This window comes from Harmonia axyridis, chromosome 1, assembly GCF_914767665.1.
Source record: "Harmonia axyridis chromosome 1, icHarAxyr1.1, whole genome shotgun sequence".
NCBI classification, from domain to species: domain Eukaryota; kingdom Metazoa; phylum Arthropoda; class Insecta; order Coleoptera; family Coccinellidae; genus Harmonia; species Harmonia axyridis.
Genome location: NC_059501.1, coordinates 46,484,806 through 46,499,225, shown reverse-complemented (window position 1 = coordinate 46,499,225; position 14,420 = coordinate 46,484,806). Strand labels below are relative to the sequence as shown.

General features: G+C 38.2%; 1 protein-coding gene across 1 annotated transcript in view; it reads right to left on the bottom strand.

Moving 5' to 3' along the window:
* The window catches only part of LOC123675346 (dynein heavy chain, cytoplasmic), a 263,591-nt gene that overhangs the window by 104,322 nt on the left and 144,849 nt on the right, over positions 1 to 14,420 (bottom strand). The window contains exons 24-25 of the mRNA XM_045610709.1: positions 553 to 1,022; positions 31 to 484 (exon numbers count right to left, since the gene is read on the bottom strand). Of these exons, the coding sequence (XP_045466665.1) occupies positions 31 to 484; positions 553 to 1,022 (924 nt within the window). The remainder of the gene's footprint in view (positions 1 to 30; positions 485 to 552; positions 1,023 to 14,420) is intronic.

Sequence of the window (14,420 nt, the reverse complement as noted above, 5' to 3'; positions counted from 1 at the left end):
ACAGTATATACATAATGTGTATTGATATACCTTTATTTGAAAAATAGAAAGACCATTCATCCAAGCAACAAATCGTGACAGAGTAGTTTTTCCAGCACCAGATACTCCAATTAGTAGTAGATGTCCCTGTGGTTGCCTGAAGATCCTATCGATCCTCAAAACATGATCCAAAACTTCATCAAATAGGACTAAAGGAACATCTAATTGTTCTTCATAAAATACCTTCAATCTGGCCTTAACATATTCTCTCAACTCTTCTCTGTCAACTGGAATATAGTCTTTAGATAACCAGTTGCTGTATAGAATTGGTCTTTCTAAAGCTGTTTCACAATTAGCTGAAGGGAAATGTTTTAATGCTACTACATTAATATTTTCATTTGTCCATCTTCTTTCATTATCATCCACTAATCGATCTTGGAAAAGACGTAAAGCTTCATGAGCCCATAATCTTACTAAACCTTCAACTGATAAGTTATCCAGTGGCCTATAACAAAATTTTCCATCAAGGTTTGAAATTTTACGTTTCGCAAAGAAATTGAAAATGGGTTATACCTTATAGCCTCGCAAATTCCTCTAACCCATCTTGTCATTTCTCTTGGAGAGTAAACATAATGAGGTTGCATATCTTGAGTGAACCTATCCTGAGAGACCAAATAAAATTCAACCATAGCATTAGTTAATGGTTCTGCATAGCCTTTTAGGCCTGGTGTTAATCGAAGCATGGCTCTAGTGAAAGTGCCGTAAATTTGTTTGAGCGATGTTTCTCCTGGATAGTCTACATATATCACTGGCACATGACGCAAAAATCTGTGTGAAAGCGGTTTTCTTCCTGGATCTGTAGGTGGATTACAAGCGCCAACAAACTGAATCCGTTCTAAAGACACCCAGGTTTGGTCAGAAGCTCTATAGAAACCTTTTTGTTCAACAATTTGTCTCAAAAACATTATAACTCTCTGAGTTCCATATTCATCCATATCTGGTAAATTTATTTCATCGCAGAAAAGAACTAACCATTTTCCAAGCTGAGAAAAAAATAAAAATTCAATTTAAATTAATTTTCAATCATGTAAAAAGATTTGTGTTCAAAATGAGAATAATATCAAATAGCACACTGACTTTGAAAAATCCCATATAACTTGTGAGATGGAAAATAACCAAATGAACCTAGTAGTATAAGAGCCAGTGGACGGTAGACGACACATATTTTGAGAAAGCCTAAAATGTCCTTAGTGAGTCTGTTGTACCTACCAACCATGATATGGGGGCTAACTATGGGCGGTTGCGGTAGCCTCAGATATCATAAGGAGCGACAGGTGTTTCATGAACTAAAATAGTATATTATTTCATAAGGAGAAGTGTCACTTTTCATGGCGAGTCACTTCTTCTACAAATGAAATTTGCTATCTTTTTTTAACGTTTTGAAATGAAGTCTGGAGATAATAATAATAATAATAATAATAATAATAAATTTATTTATACATGTTATAACTACAGAAACACATGTACAAATATTTGCCATTAAAATATTATATGGCCTGTCAAAAAAGATGATAAATATATACACAAATATATAGATATACTAACATAAAATGTAAAAGACGTGAACACAGCAATAAATATATAACACTCAATGACAAACAATCAGTTTAAAAATTCGGTCAAGTTATAAATCGTGTTTTCTAAAAGCAAATTATTCACCTTTCTAATGAACGCAGAAAGATTCGACGTTTTTATATCATTGGGAACCTTATTGTAAAGTTCTAAGCAGGTATGATTTGGACCTTGTTGCGTTTTCTTTATTCTCGAGTACGGAAGAGCATCATTATTTTTTTCCCGGGTATTGTAGTTATGATAGAAAGAATTTTTTGGGAATTTGTTCCGGTGTTGGTGAACATATTTAACGCAGGTAAGTATAAAATATGATGTGATGGTAAGTATTCTCTCCCTCTTGAAAATTTCTCTGCAGCTGTCTGTGGTCTTCATCTGATATATAGCCCTTATGGCACTTTTCTGCTTCAACAGAATTTTTTGGGAATCTGCACATTGCCCCCAAAGCAGAATACCATATGTAGCCACACTGTGGAAACTTGAATAATGAGTCAGCTTCGCGATGTTGGTGTCTGTTATTTGACTCATTCTTCTGATCAGGAAGATGGAAGTAGATATTTTTTTGCATAGGTTGTCTATATGCTTGCTCCAGTTTAATGACGGTTGGAATTCGAGTCCCAAATATAAGAACGATGAATCAGTTTGCTCCCTGTTTGTGAACACCAGCTTCTGAGTTTTGTTCGAATTCATCAGTAATCCATTGGCAGAAAACCACTTTTGGGCGTCTACTTCACTAACACTCGTTCTGTCATTGAGATCACTTCTACTGTCTGACCTATTCAGAATCACTACATCATCAGCATAACTGCTGCACATACCAGAATTTATGTTGTAAAATATATCATTCATAAACAATATGAAAAATATCGGACCCAAAATTGATCCCTGGGGGACACCACACTCTACCTCGATGAGATCAGATCTGCATCCATTCCACTTCACTGACTGGTACCGACTCGTCAAATAGGATTGAATAAGTTTGTGTGTCAATCCTCGTATACCATAATAATGGAGTTTCTCCAGCAGTAGTTCGTGACAGACACTATCGAACGCTTTACTTAGGTCTACAGATGTCATTTCTACTTCTTCTGAATCATTGTATGCATCTAATATTGTATCGAGAACCTCAAGCATTGCAGTTATTGTTGACCTATACTGCCTAAAGCCATGTTGAGCCGTGTGAAGTAGTGAATTATTTTCGAAGTAGTCGACCAGGCGTTTCCTCAGTGCTATTTCAAACACCTTCGAAAATACTGGCAGCACAGAAATTGATCTGTAATTCGAGTGGTCTTCAGTATCTCCCCCTTTGTGAAGTGGTGCCACAATTGCGATTTTAAGTTCTGCTGGAAAAACTCCTTGAATGAAGCAATCATTAACAATTTTGCATAACGGTATTTTGATATACGGAATGATGCATTTCAATAACTGAATTGTCATTCCGTAGTAATCTTTAGCTGTTTTATTCTTCACTTTCATTATTGAATCGACTATTTCATCTTCGGTCACCGGAGAAAGATACATGGAATCTGGATTATTCAATTTACTTCTGTGAAGCAGACTAGATGATTCTTGCAAGTTCGGTCCAACACTTCTTGCCATTTCTCTGCCTATATTAGTGAAGTATTTATTCATTTCATCTTCTGTCACAACTTCATCTGATGCACTCGAGTTATTTTTCTTCTGTTTGCTGTTTTATCAGCTTCCACATGACCTGGGTCTTATTCTCGGCTTCTTCAACTTGTTTTGAATATTTTGTTCTAACAGAGTCAGTTATCACTTTCTTCAGCTTGGTTTTCAACATTTTACAGAGTTTTTCACTGTTTTCATCTCTCTTTACATCAGCAATAATCTTCGCAGCTTCCAGTTTGTTTTTCAGATCTTTTATTTCTTTAGATGATTTGTACTTTTTATATTTTATTATTATTATTATGACTTTTGCCTATACGCGTAGGATTTTTCCTCGCCGTCGGCTTCTCACTCCTCGCTAAGAGGAACATTCACTCAATCCCAGATATTTAAAATATCAGAAGGGCAGAGCTCGGTCGTGTCCGGTCCTTGTGGTCCCCCTGGTTCTCGTCGAACTTCTGGTCCTCTTACACGCGATCCTTGGACCTGTCCTTCGCTTCCTAGGAATTTTCTCACCATCCTTGCAGTACCTAAAAGAACAGCTTTTTGCATTATATTACATATATACTCACTAAGTCCTAGTTGCTTGATATTTCTCTTGAGATTTTTGGGTACTATTCCTGTTGTTGAGATGATAATTGGAATAGTTCTCGTTGATATCATTCCCCACTGGCGCTTTATCTGAAATTCGAGGTCCCTATATTTTGAAATTTTTTCGACCTCTTTTTGACGCATGTTGTTGTTATTAGGTATTGCTACGTCGATGAGTATTGCTGCCTTTTGTTGTTTATCAACTAGCAATATATCTGGCCTGTTGTGAGGGACTGTTTTATCAGTCAAAACTGTACGATCCCAGTACAGTTTATAGCGTTCGTTTTCCAGGATGGTTTCCGGTCGGTACTTGTAGTATGGCACTTTTTCAGAATTAATTAGTGTTAATTTAGTTGCCATTTCTTGGTGTAGTATCTTTCCTACTGCATCGTGTCCCTCTTTATATTCATTTCCTGCAAACATTTGACATCCTCCCGTGATATGTTGGATTGTCTCGTTCGTTGGACACCCATAACGGCATCGATCGTCAGTAATAGTTCGATCCTTTATGATATGTTTGCAGTAATTTTTTGTTGAGATCACTTGATCTTGGATGGCTAAAAGAAATCCTTCCGTTTCTGGATACATCGCACCTGATTTGAGCCAATAGTTGGACGCTTCAATGTCGACATGATCCTGGTTCACCTCGTTGAAATGTCGTCCATGTAGGGGCTTTTCTCTCCATCTTTGCAGTTTTTCTTGGATTGTCTGGTGGTTGTATGACAATTGCTCCTTGTGCAGTTGTAAAGGTGTTGATTCGTCTGTTTCACACAGTACTTTGTAGATCTCTGACGTGCCTGATTTGTCTTTGAAGTATGTTCGTAGGCATTCAATTTGAGCATGGGCAAGTTCCATGAGGTCTAGCAGACCTCTGCCTCCTTTATTCCTCGGCAGTGTCGTCCTCTCAATGCTACTTTTCGGATGGTGCTTGTGTGCTTTCGTCATCAAGGTTCTCATTTTGCGTTGCAGGTTTTCCATATCTGTTTTGGTCCATGGAATGATACCGAAAGAGTATGTAAGAATTGAACATGCATATGTATTGATAGCTCTCGTCATGTTCTTGCTGTTGAGGTTTGTTTTCAAAATTTTGTTGATTCTCCTAATGAACTCAGTTGTTAAGTCTTCCTTCATTCTTTGATGGTTTATTCGTCGGTTTTGTTTCATTCCTAGGTATTTATAAAGATCGTCCGATTTCATTGCTTCTATCTCCTGTCCATTGGAGAGAGCTATCAGTTCATCTTGAATTTTTCCACGCACTACGCTAATAGTACGACACTTGTCCAATCCGAATTTCATCCCCACGTCTTCCGAAAAATTTTCCACCAGTTTGACCATAATTTGCAAGTGGTTTTTGTTGCCTGTTATAAGTTTGAGGTCATCCATGTATAGCAAATGATTGAGTGCAATATTATTTCTGTTTCCTTTCACATTGAAACCCTTTTCAGTAGCATTCAGTTGTTTAGAAAGGGGGTTCAGCGCCAAGCAGAACCATAAGGGACTCAACGAATCTCCTTGGAAAATTCCCCTTTTTATTGGAATATCTTTAGTAGTTATGTTCGCTGTAGAGAGTTCGATATTCGTTCTCCAGTTGCACATTGCATACTTCAGAAAGTTTATTGTAATTGGATCGATCCTGTATATTTCCAAAATTTTTGTCAGCCACCCATGTGGAATAGAGTCGAAGGCCTTCTTATAGTCAAAATATGTCATAAAAAGATTTCTGTGTTTTTTGAAGGCTTGGTTGCATATGATGGAATCTATTATCAGCAGTTCTTTCGATCCTAGTGCATTCTTGGAACATCCTTTCTGCTGTGCTGTCATTATATTATTTGTCTCGCAATGTTTGTAGATACGAGATGCTATACATGATGTGATGATTTTATATATTGTTGGTAGACATGTAATTGGTCTGTATTTTGATGGATCCGCTGTGTGTTGCATATCCTTCGGTAAGAGGTAAGTGGTCCCTGTTGTTAAAAATTTGGGCATTTCCGTTGGATTACTTATAACATCATTTATGGTTTCAACTAGCCTGCCGTGTATACACCAAAATTTTTTCAACCAAAAGTTGTGGATTCCATCTGGGCCGGGTGATTTCCAATTGTGTGTGTTTTTCAATACTTTATGGAATTCTTCTATAGAAACTGCGTTATGCGGCATTTGCTCCATTGTCTCATAGGATTTCTCTTCATTTCTTATCCAATCAGCCTGGGAGTTGTAGGGGGTTGGTGTAGCCAGTTGATCTGTCCAAAAATTCTCAATATCCTCTACGGTTGGATAACTTCCTGGTGTTGCTGACATATTATTGTTTAACATTCTATAGAATTTTCTTTCGGAATTTTCAAAAATCATATTATCCTGTTTTCTTCTATAGCTCTCATTGTATCTTCTGAGTCTTTCGGAGTACACACTAAGTTTTTGTTTCAGTGTGTCTAAAATTTGTTGAGCATTTTCATTGTTTGGATCATACGTTGTATGTTGCCGGTGACGATCCATTATTATATTCACCATTTTTTGTAATCTTCTAGACGGCGAACCTTTTGCAAATTGGGTGAGCCTCCCAATTTCTTGGCGGATGCTATGAACTTTGTCTTCTAGCCTTTTTTGCCAATGTGGTTTATTTTGTTGTTTTTCTCTGGCTGGTTTCTGACTTTTAGGTTTTGGCTTCACACCTAGCACTGTTGCTATTGAAAATGCTGCACAGTATATGATGAGGTGTAATGATTCGAGATCATGGTAGTCAGTAAGATACTTGGGTATAATCTCCTTGTTGGTCATGACCAGAAGATGAGATAGTTTCTTAGATGTCCTCAATCTTGGCAGAATCGGTCGTCTCAATGGATCTGTGCCCTCAAAATCTATAACGCATCTATTCATTGTGGCAAATAATCGCTCCAGTAGTTCTCTTTGGTCTTCTTCTGGATTTACGACGGGTGCAGCATATATATTCCGTCGTTGAGCATCACTTATTGCTAACACATCTGCGTTGTTTTGTTCCTCAGAGTTCATTTGTGCATTGATGTTGTGTTGGTTTTCAGCACAATCGTAGTTTTCTTCAATTGTCGTTTCGTTGTTAGTGAGGTTCCTATTCTGTAGCCTCAGTTGGACTTCATTTTTTATGGTGTTAAGTCTCTCATCGGGTACAAGTTTATTTCTCAATATGACCCGGTATTGGTCGGCTACTCTTTGCTCAGAAACTTGTAGTTCGGGATAGTTTCTGTGGAATTCTGCAAATAATTTTTGACGGTAGCCTATTTTATCCTCTTCCATATTAGTCACTTCATAATATATGCGCATGATCGTTTCATTTATCGAACTTGTCCATTTCATGCGTCTTCTTGGTAGACCTGCTTGGGTGAGTGCTGGTTGGGGATCCTGCGCAGCACCTTCAGCGGTCGGAGAAACTCGTGTTATTCTTCTCCTAGAATGTTGAGATTGTGGAGGCGTAGCATTTTGTTCGACAGACGCCCGTCTCCTTAGCATTCTGTCACCGACGTCCCGCATACTGTCATGTCCAGCGCCGGCTCCAGACACGCCCTGACGAACCTCAGGCAGCGGCTCTATATTCCTATTCCTTAAATTCACCATCATTCATGGGTTCCTCCGTGTCGTGGGGGAGACGGCCTTTGATCGCTTTTTACGATCCGCAGAGCTACGGTGGGAGAATTCTTGAGCTGCTTTCCACACGGCTTCGTCCGTTACCCTGGACAGGGACCCTTCGACAGGTTTCAGCTTCCCGGGTCAGAGAGCTCCTGGAATCTGCGGTGGGCAGGAGTCGATTCAACTCTCCTGATAGGTGAATCGCTAGAGATTCACCTACCGCTACCCTTTATTATTATTATTATTATTATTCATTTTAATTTTTTTTTCAGGAAAAGAGATATTGAAAATATGCATCAGTCTTCTGTGGAATATATTATATTGAGTCTCCGCGTCCTCGGCATACACAAGGGTCCAATCTTCATCACGCATTTTTTGTATGAAGAGGTGAGTATTTTTGTCATTTATCGGTCTGACTGTCTTAAAAGTTTCTTTTTCAGGATTAAAGTGTGTGCACGAGATCTTCAGAATTTGGGCAAAGTGGTCTGACAGATGAGGTTCATATGTGAAAGCCGTGGAATCTCCAGCAGACACATTTGTAAACATATTATCTATACAACTTGTTGAACTTTTTGTTTCATGTGACGGATCAGAAAACATGTAATTCATATTAAACGATTTGAAGAGCTCGATTGTTTTACTTTTCTCTTTAGTTTGCGCTCGAAAGTTCACGTTGTAGTCACCTGCGAACACAAGATGATCCCTAGGATACTTCTGTAGGCATATTTCAAGAGCCTGATTCATGATGCTTTCAAAAGTTTCAAAATCGCCTGATGGTGGTCGGTACAGTTTTTTTTCGCTATTCTAATAGCCGTCATCTCTATTATTCTATCCACCGACAAATCCTTTATCTCACTCAACTCTTTGAATGGGATATTATTCCTCAAAATAATAGCTGCACCACCATGTCTCGATGATCTCCGGCAATAAGCACTTGCCACGACATAGTTTTCTATGAAAATTCTATCAAGTAAAAGAAAAGAAAACATTACGACACATAGCTGGAGTTCCTATGAGAACATCATGTAGAGAGCTTTTCAAAAAATTCGGTGTTTTGCCAGTGGTATCTCAATTCATCTTGGAAATTGTAACATATGTAAAAACTAATGACGGTTCATTTCTGCGTATGAATTACAATAATACTTACTCAATAACACACTGTTCGCAACTAATCATACCACGTCACACTCTGGTGGGATATGGGAGGTCTCCCAGATATATGGGAATTAAGTTGTTCAATTCCCTTCCAACGAACTATAGCGAAATATATGGGAATTAAGTTGTTCAATTCCCTTCCAACGAACTATAGCGAAATTGAAAGTGTAAAAAGTTTCAGAAGGGCAGTTTATGATTTCTTAATGTCTCAATGTTTCTATACCCATACTGAATATTATGATTGTTGTAAGCATATCAGGTTAGGAAGTTGATATACTTAATATGTTTTAAATAATGGCTAGTATGTGAAATTTTTCATTCTATTGTTGTTTTATTGACTTGTCCAATACGTAATTGTAATATGTCGCTATGGATGAATAAATTATTATTATTATTATCCTCGACTTTTGCCTATACGCGTAGGATTTCTCCTCGACGTCGGCTTCTCAATCCTCGCTAAGAGGAACATTCACTCAATCCCAGATATTTAAAATATCAGAAGGGTAGAGCTCTGTCGTGTCCGGTCCTTGTGGTCCCCCTGGTTCTCGTCGAACTTCTGGACCTAATACACGCGATCCTTGGACCTGTCCTTCGCTTCCAATGAATTTTCTCACCGTCCTTGCAGTACCTAAAAGAACAGTTTTTTGCATTATATTACATATATACTCACTAAGTCCAAATTGCTTGATATTTCTCTTGAGATTTTTGGGTACTGTTCCTGTTGTTGAGATGATAATTGGAATAGTTCTCGTTGATATCATTCTCCACTGGCGCTCTATCTGAAATTTGAGGTCTCTATATTTTGAAATTTTTTCGACCTCTTTTTGACGCATGTTGTTGTTATTAGGTATTGCTACGTGGATGAGTATTGCTGCCTTTTGACGTTTATCAACTTGCAATATATCTGGCCTGTTGTGAGGGACTGTTTTATCAGTCAAAACTGTACGATCCCAGTACAGTTTATAGCGTTCGTTTTCCAGGATGGTTTCCGGTCCGTACTTGTAGTATGGCACTTTTTCAGAATGAATTAGTGTTAATTTAGTTGCCATTTCTTGGTGTAGTATCTTTCCGACTGCATCGTGTCGCTTTTTATATTCATTTCCTGCAAACATTTGACATTTATTCCTCGGCAGTGTCGTCCTCTCAATGCTACTTTTCGGATGGTGCTTGTGTGCTTTCGTCATCAAGGTTCTCATTTTGCGTTGCAGGTTTTCCATATCTGTTTTGGTCCATGGAATGATACCGAAGGAGTATGTAAGAATTGAACATGCATATGTATTGATAGCTCTCGTCATGTTCTTGCTGTTGAGGTTTGGTTTCAAAATTTTGTTGATTCTCTTAATGAACTCAGTTGCTCAGTCTTTCTTCATTCTTTGATAGTTTATTCGTCGGTTTTGTTTCATTCCTAGATATTTATAAAGATCGTCAGATTTCATTGCTTCTATCTCCTGTCCATTGGAGAGAACTATCGGTTCATCTTGGATTTTTCCACGCACTACGCTAATAGTACGACACTTGTTCAATCCGAATTTCATCCCCACATCTTTCGAAAAATTTTCTATCAGTTTGACCATAATTTGCAAGTGGTTTTTGTTGCCTGTTATAAGTTTTAGGTCATCCATGTATAGCAAATGATTGAGTGCAATAGTATTTCTATTTCCTTTGACATTGAAACCTTTTTCAGTAGCATTCAGTTATTTAGAAAGGGGGTTCAGCGCCAAGCAGAACCATAAGGGACTGAATGAATCTCCTTGGAAAATTCCCCTTTTTATTGGAATCTCTTCAGTAGTTATGTTCGCCGTAGAGAGTTCGATATTCGTTCTCCAGTTGTACATTGCATACTTCAGAAAGTCTATTGTAATTGGATCGATCTTGTATATTTCCAAAATTTTGGTCAGTCACCCATGTGGAATAGAGTCGAAGGGCTTCTTATAGTCAAAATATGTCATAAAAAGATTTCTGTGTTTTTTGAAGGCTTGGTTGCATATGATGGAATCTATTATCAGCAGTTCCTTCGATCCTAATGCATTCTTGGAACATCCTTTCTGCTGTGCTGTCATTGTGTTATTTGTCTCGCAATGTTTGTAGATACGAGATGCTATATATGATGTGATGAAGGTATACAGGGTGGCCACTTCTTCAATGAGATTGTATTGGTAACTTTCAAACCATAAGAGTTAGAAGGTCGGTCAAATGGAGAAAAAGTTGCATTCATAGGAGCATTGTCAAGCAGTTCAAACAAATCGAGATTATCTTTGATTGAATGATAGTTCCGTTTAATTAGTATGAACTGAAATATGTGAATAATTTTTACTTGTTTCTTGCTTTGATTCTAATATGTTCCATTTAGTTCAAGATGAGTTAGTTGATTGTCTTATCGAAATGTATTGCATGTTGTTAATTAAACTAAAAGTACCTAAATGTAATACAGATCCTACCCAAAGAAATTTGGATAAGGGTTAAAATCATCTGAAAATCAACTTTGAATGACATCGTATGATATATCGTTGAATTCAGCGTTAAAAGTTATTTCGAAAAGTGTCATCAAATATGCAGGTCCGTATTGAAAATAATGAGGTTAAGGGTGGCCCAGGGAGTACGAAACGTTGGATACGAAATCTGATTACGTCGAATTGAGGATAATTTACTGTCCAATAAAAAATTCCTGAAACATTATTCGATAATATTTGAAATAAAGTGGGAAAAAAAGAAAAATCAAAATGACAGAATTTACTTTTCCTATGATATCTCAATAGCCGGCCCTGATAATCTCGATTTGTTCGAACTGCTTGACAATGCCCCTATGAATGCAACTTTTTCTCCATTTGACCGACCTTCTAACTCTTATGGTTTAAAAGTTACCAATACAATCCCATTGAAAAAGTGGCCAGCCTGTATATTATTGGAAGACATGTAATTGGTTCGTATTTTGATGGATCCGCTGTGTGTTGCATATCCTTCGGTAAGAGGTAAGTGGTCCCTGTTGTTAAAAATTTGGGCATTTCCGTTGGATTACTTATAAAACCATTTATGGTTTCAACTAGCCTGCCGTGTATACACCAAAATTTTTTCAACCAAAAATTGTGGATTCCATCTGGGCCGGGTGATTTCCAATTATTTGTGTTTTTCAATATTTCATGGAATTCTTCTATAGAAACTGCGTTATGCGGCATTTGTTCTATTGTCTCACAGGATTTCTCTTCACTTCTCATCCAATCAGCCTGGGAGTTGTGGAGGGTTGATCTGTCCAAAAATTCTCAATATCCTCGACGGTTGGATAACTTCCTGGTGTTGCTGACATATTATTGTTAAACATTCTATAGAATTTTCTTTCGGAGTTTTCAAAAATCATATTATCCTGCTCTCATTGTATCTTCTGAGTCTTTCGGAGTACACACTAAGTTTTTGTTTCAGTGTGTCTAAAATTTGTTGAGCATTTTCATTGTTCGGATCATGCGTTGTATGTTGCCGGTGACGATCCATTATTATATTCACCATTTTTTGTAATTTTCTAGACGGCGTACCTTTTGCAAATTGGGTGAGCCTCCCAATATCTTTTTTGCCAATGTGCTTTATTGTGTTGTTTTTCTCTGGATCGTTGCTGACTTTTAGGTTTTGGCTTCACACCTAGCACTGTTGCTATTGAAAATGCTGCACAGTATATGATGAGGTGTAATGATTCGAGATCATGGTAGTCAGAAAGATACTTGGGTATAATCTCCTTGTTGGTCATGACCAGAAGATGAGATAGTTTCTTGGACGTCCTCAACCTTGGTAGAATCGATCGTCTCAATGGATCTGTGCCCTCAAAATCTATAACGCATCTATTCATTGTGGCAAATAATCGCTCCAGTAGTTCTCTTTGGTCTTCTTCTGGATTTTCGACGGGTGCAGCATATATATTCCGTCGTTGAGCATCACTTATTGCTATCACATCTGCGTTGTTTTGTTCCTCAGAGTTCATTTGTGCATTGATGTTGTGTTGGTTTTCAGCACAATCGTAGTTTTCTTCAATTGTCGTTTCGTTGTTAATGAGGTTCCTATTCTGTAGCCTCAGTTGGACTTCATTTTTTATGGTGTTAAGTCTCTCATCGGGTACAAGTTTATTTCTCAATATGACCCGGTATTGGTCGGCTACTCTTTGCTCAGAAACTTGAAGTTCGGGATAGTTTCTGTGGAATTCTGCAAATAATTTTTGACGGTAGCCTATTTTATCCTCTTCCATATTAGTCACTTCATAATATATGCGCATAATCGTTTCATTTATCGAACTTGTCCATTTCATGCGTCTTCTTGGTAGACCTGCTTGGGTGAGTGCTGGTTGGGGATCCTGCGCAGCACCTTCAGTGGTCGGAGAAACTCGTGTTATTCTTCTCCTAGAATGTTGAGATTGTGGAGGCGTAGCATTTTGTTCGACAGACGCCCGTCTCCTTAGCACTCTGTCACCGACCTCCCGCATACTGTCATGTCCAGCGCCGGCTCCAGACACGCCCTGACGAACCTCAGGCAGCGGCTCTACAATCCTATTCCTCAAATTCACCATCATTCATGGGTTCCTCCGTGTCGTAAGGGTGATGGCCTTTGATCGCTTTTTACGATCCGCAGAGCTACGGTGGGAGAATTCTCGAGCTGCTTTACACACGGCTTCGTCCGTTACCCTGGACAGGGACCCTTCGACAGGTTTCAGCTTCCCGGGTCAGGGAGCTCCTGGAATCTGCGGTGGGCAGGAGTCGATTCAACTCTCCTGATAGGTGAATCGCTAGGGATTCACCTACCGCTACTATTATTATTATTATTACTTAAATCACCTTCAAATTAGATTTCTCTAATTCTGAGGCTAATCCGTTCATTCTGTCACATCTTGTAGAACAAAATCGCACAGATTTCATGGTTATATTTCATTATTTATTATTATCCTATTATAATGGGAACGTTCAAATTTTGACAATTCGATGCAGGAATATGACTATCTGTTAGAATATTACTTCATCCGAACAAATTCCGAGAGAGACAACCAACCCTACACTTGAAGTTTTACTTCATGTCGTACGGTGGCGCTGCGAGTGGCGAGGCCATCGAGAGAGAAAACAAGAATAGATCTTCGATGATCTAGAGCAAACGTCATGGACATAACCTTAGTGTTTAAGTCCTTCTGTCAAGTCTTCTGTTCTGACATCTGAACTGGGTTGAGCTCCCTTCCGTTCAGACAGCTGAACTTGGTTGAGCCCCCTTCTGGGTTGAACTCCCTTCCGTTCAGACAGCTGAACTGGGTTGAGCTCCCTTCTGGGTTGGGCTCCCTTCCGTTCAGCCTTTCTAAAACTTGCTTAGAGATAGAGTGAGATTTACGAGAGTGTTTTGAGAATAAACGATTAAAATCATCATCTGTGTATTAGTGAATACTCTGTATTTAAACCCAAATATCCAATACTATCCAAGATTTCAGCAATTTCCAGTTCTTTCTGTGCTGAAGCAGCTACATAGCTTTCAGTAACAGAAAATCTCTTTCATCCTCCATGTTTTTTCAAGGATATTTGTCAGGTGAGAGGCAGATGAATATCTGATAATTAATATGACCTTGACATCGAGGAATTCAAAATGCAAAAATTTTTCAATGTCTTCGAATTCTAAATCCTTAGAATTTTTTGGAATATATTTTCTTGACAAAGATTTTTTTTTCAAACGTACAATAACAAAGTTATATCTCGACTGACAGGATCATCGAAAAATTCTACTTTTTCCTCCGCCGGACGAAAAAGTCGGTTGCTACGGAATCGATTGATTAGTTACCATGGACAAAAATAAATAATTCTAATTCAAACGTCAATTTTATTGACCAAAGT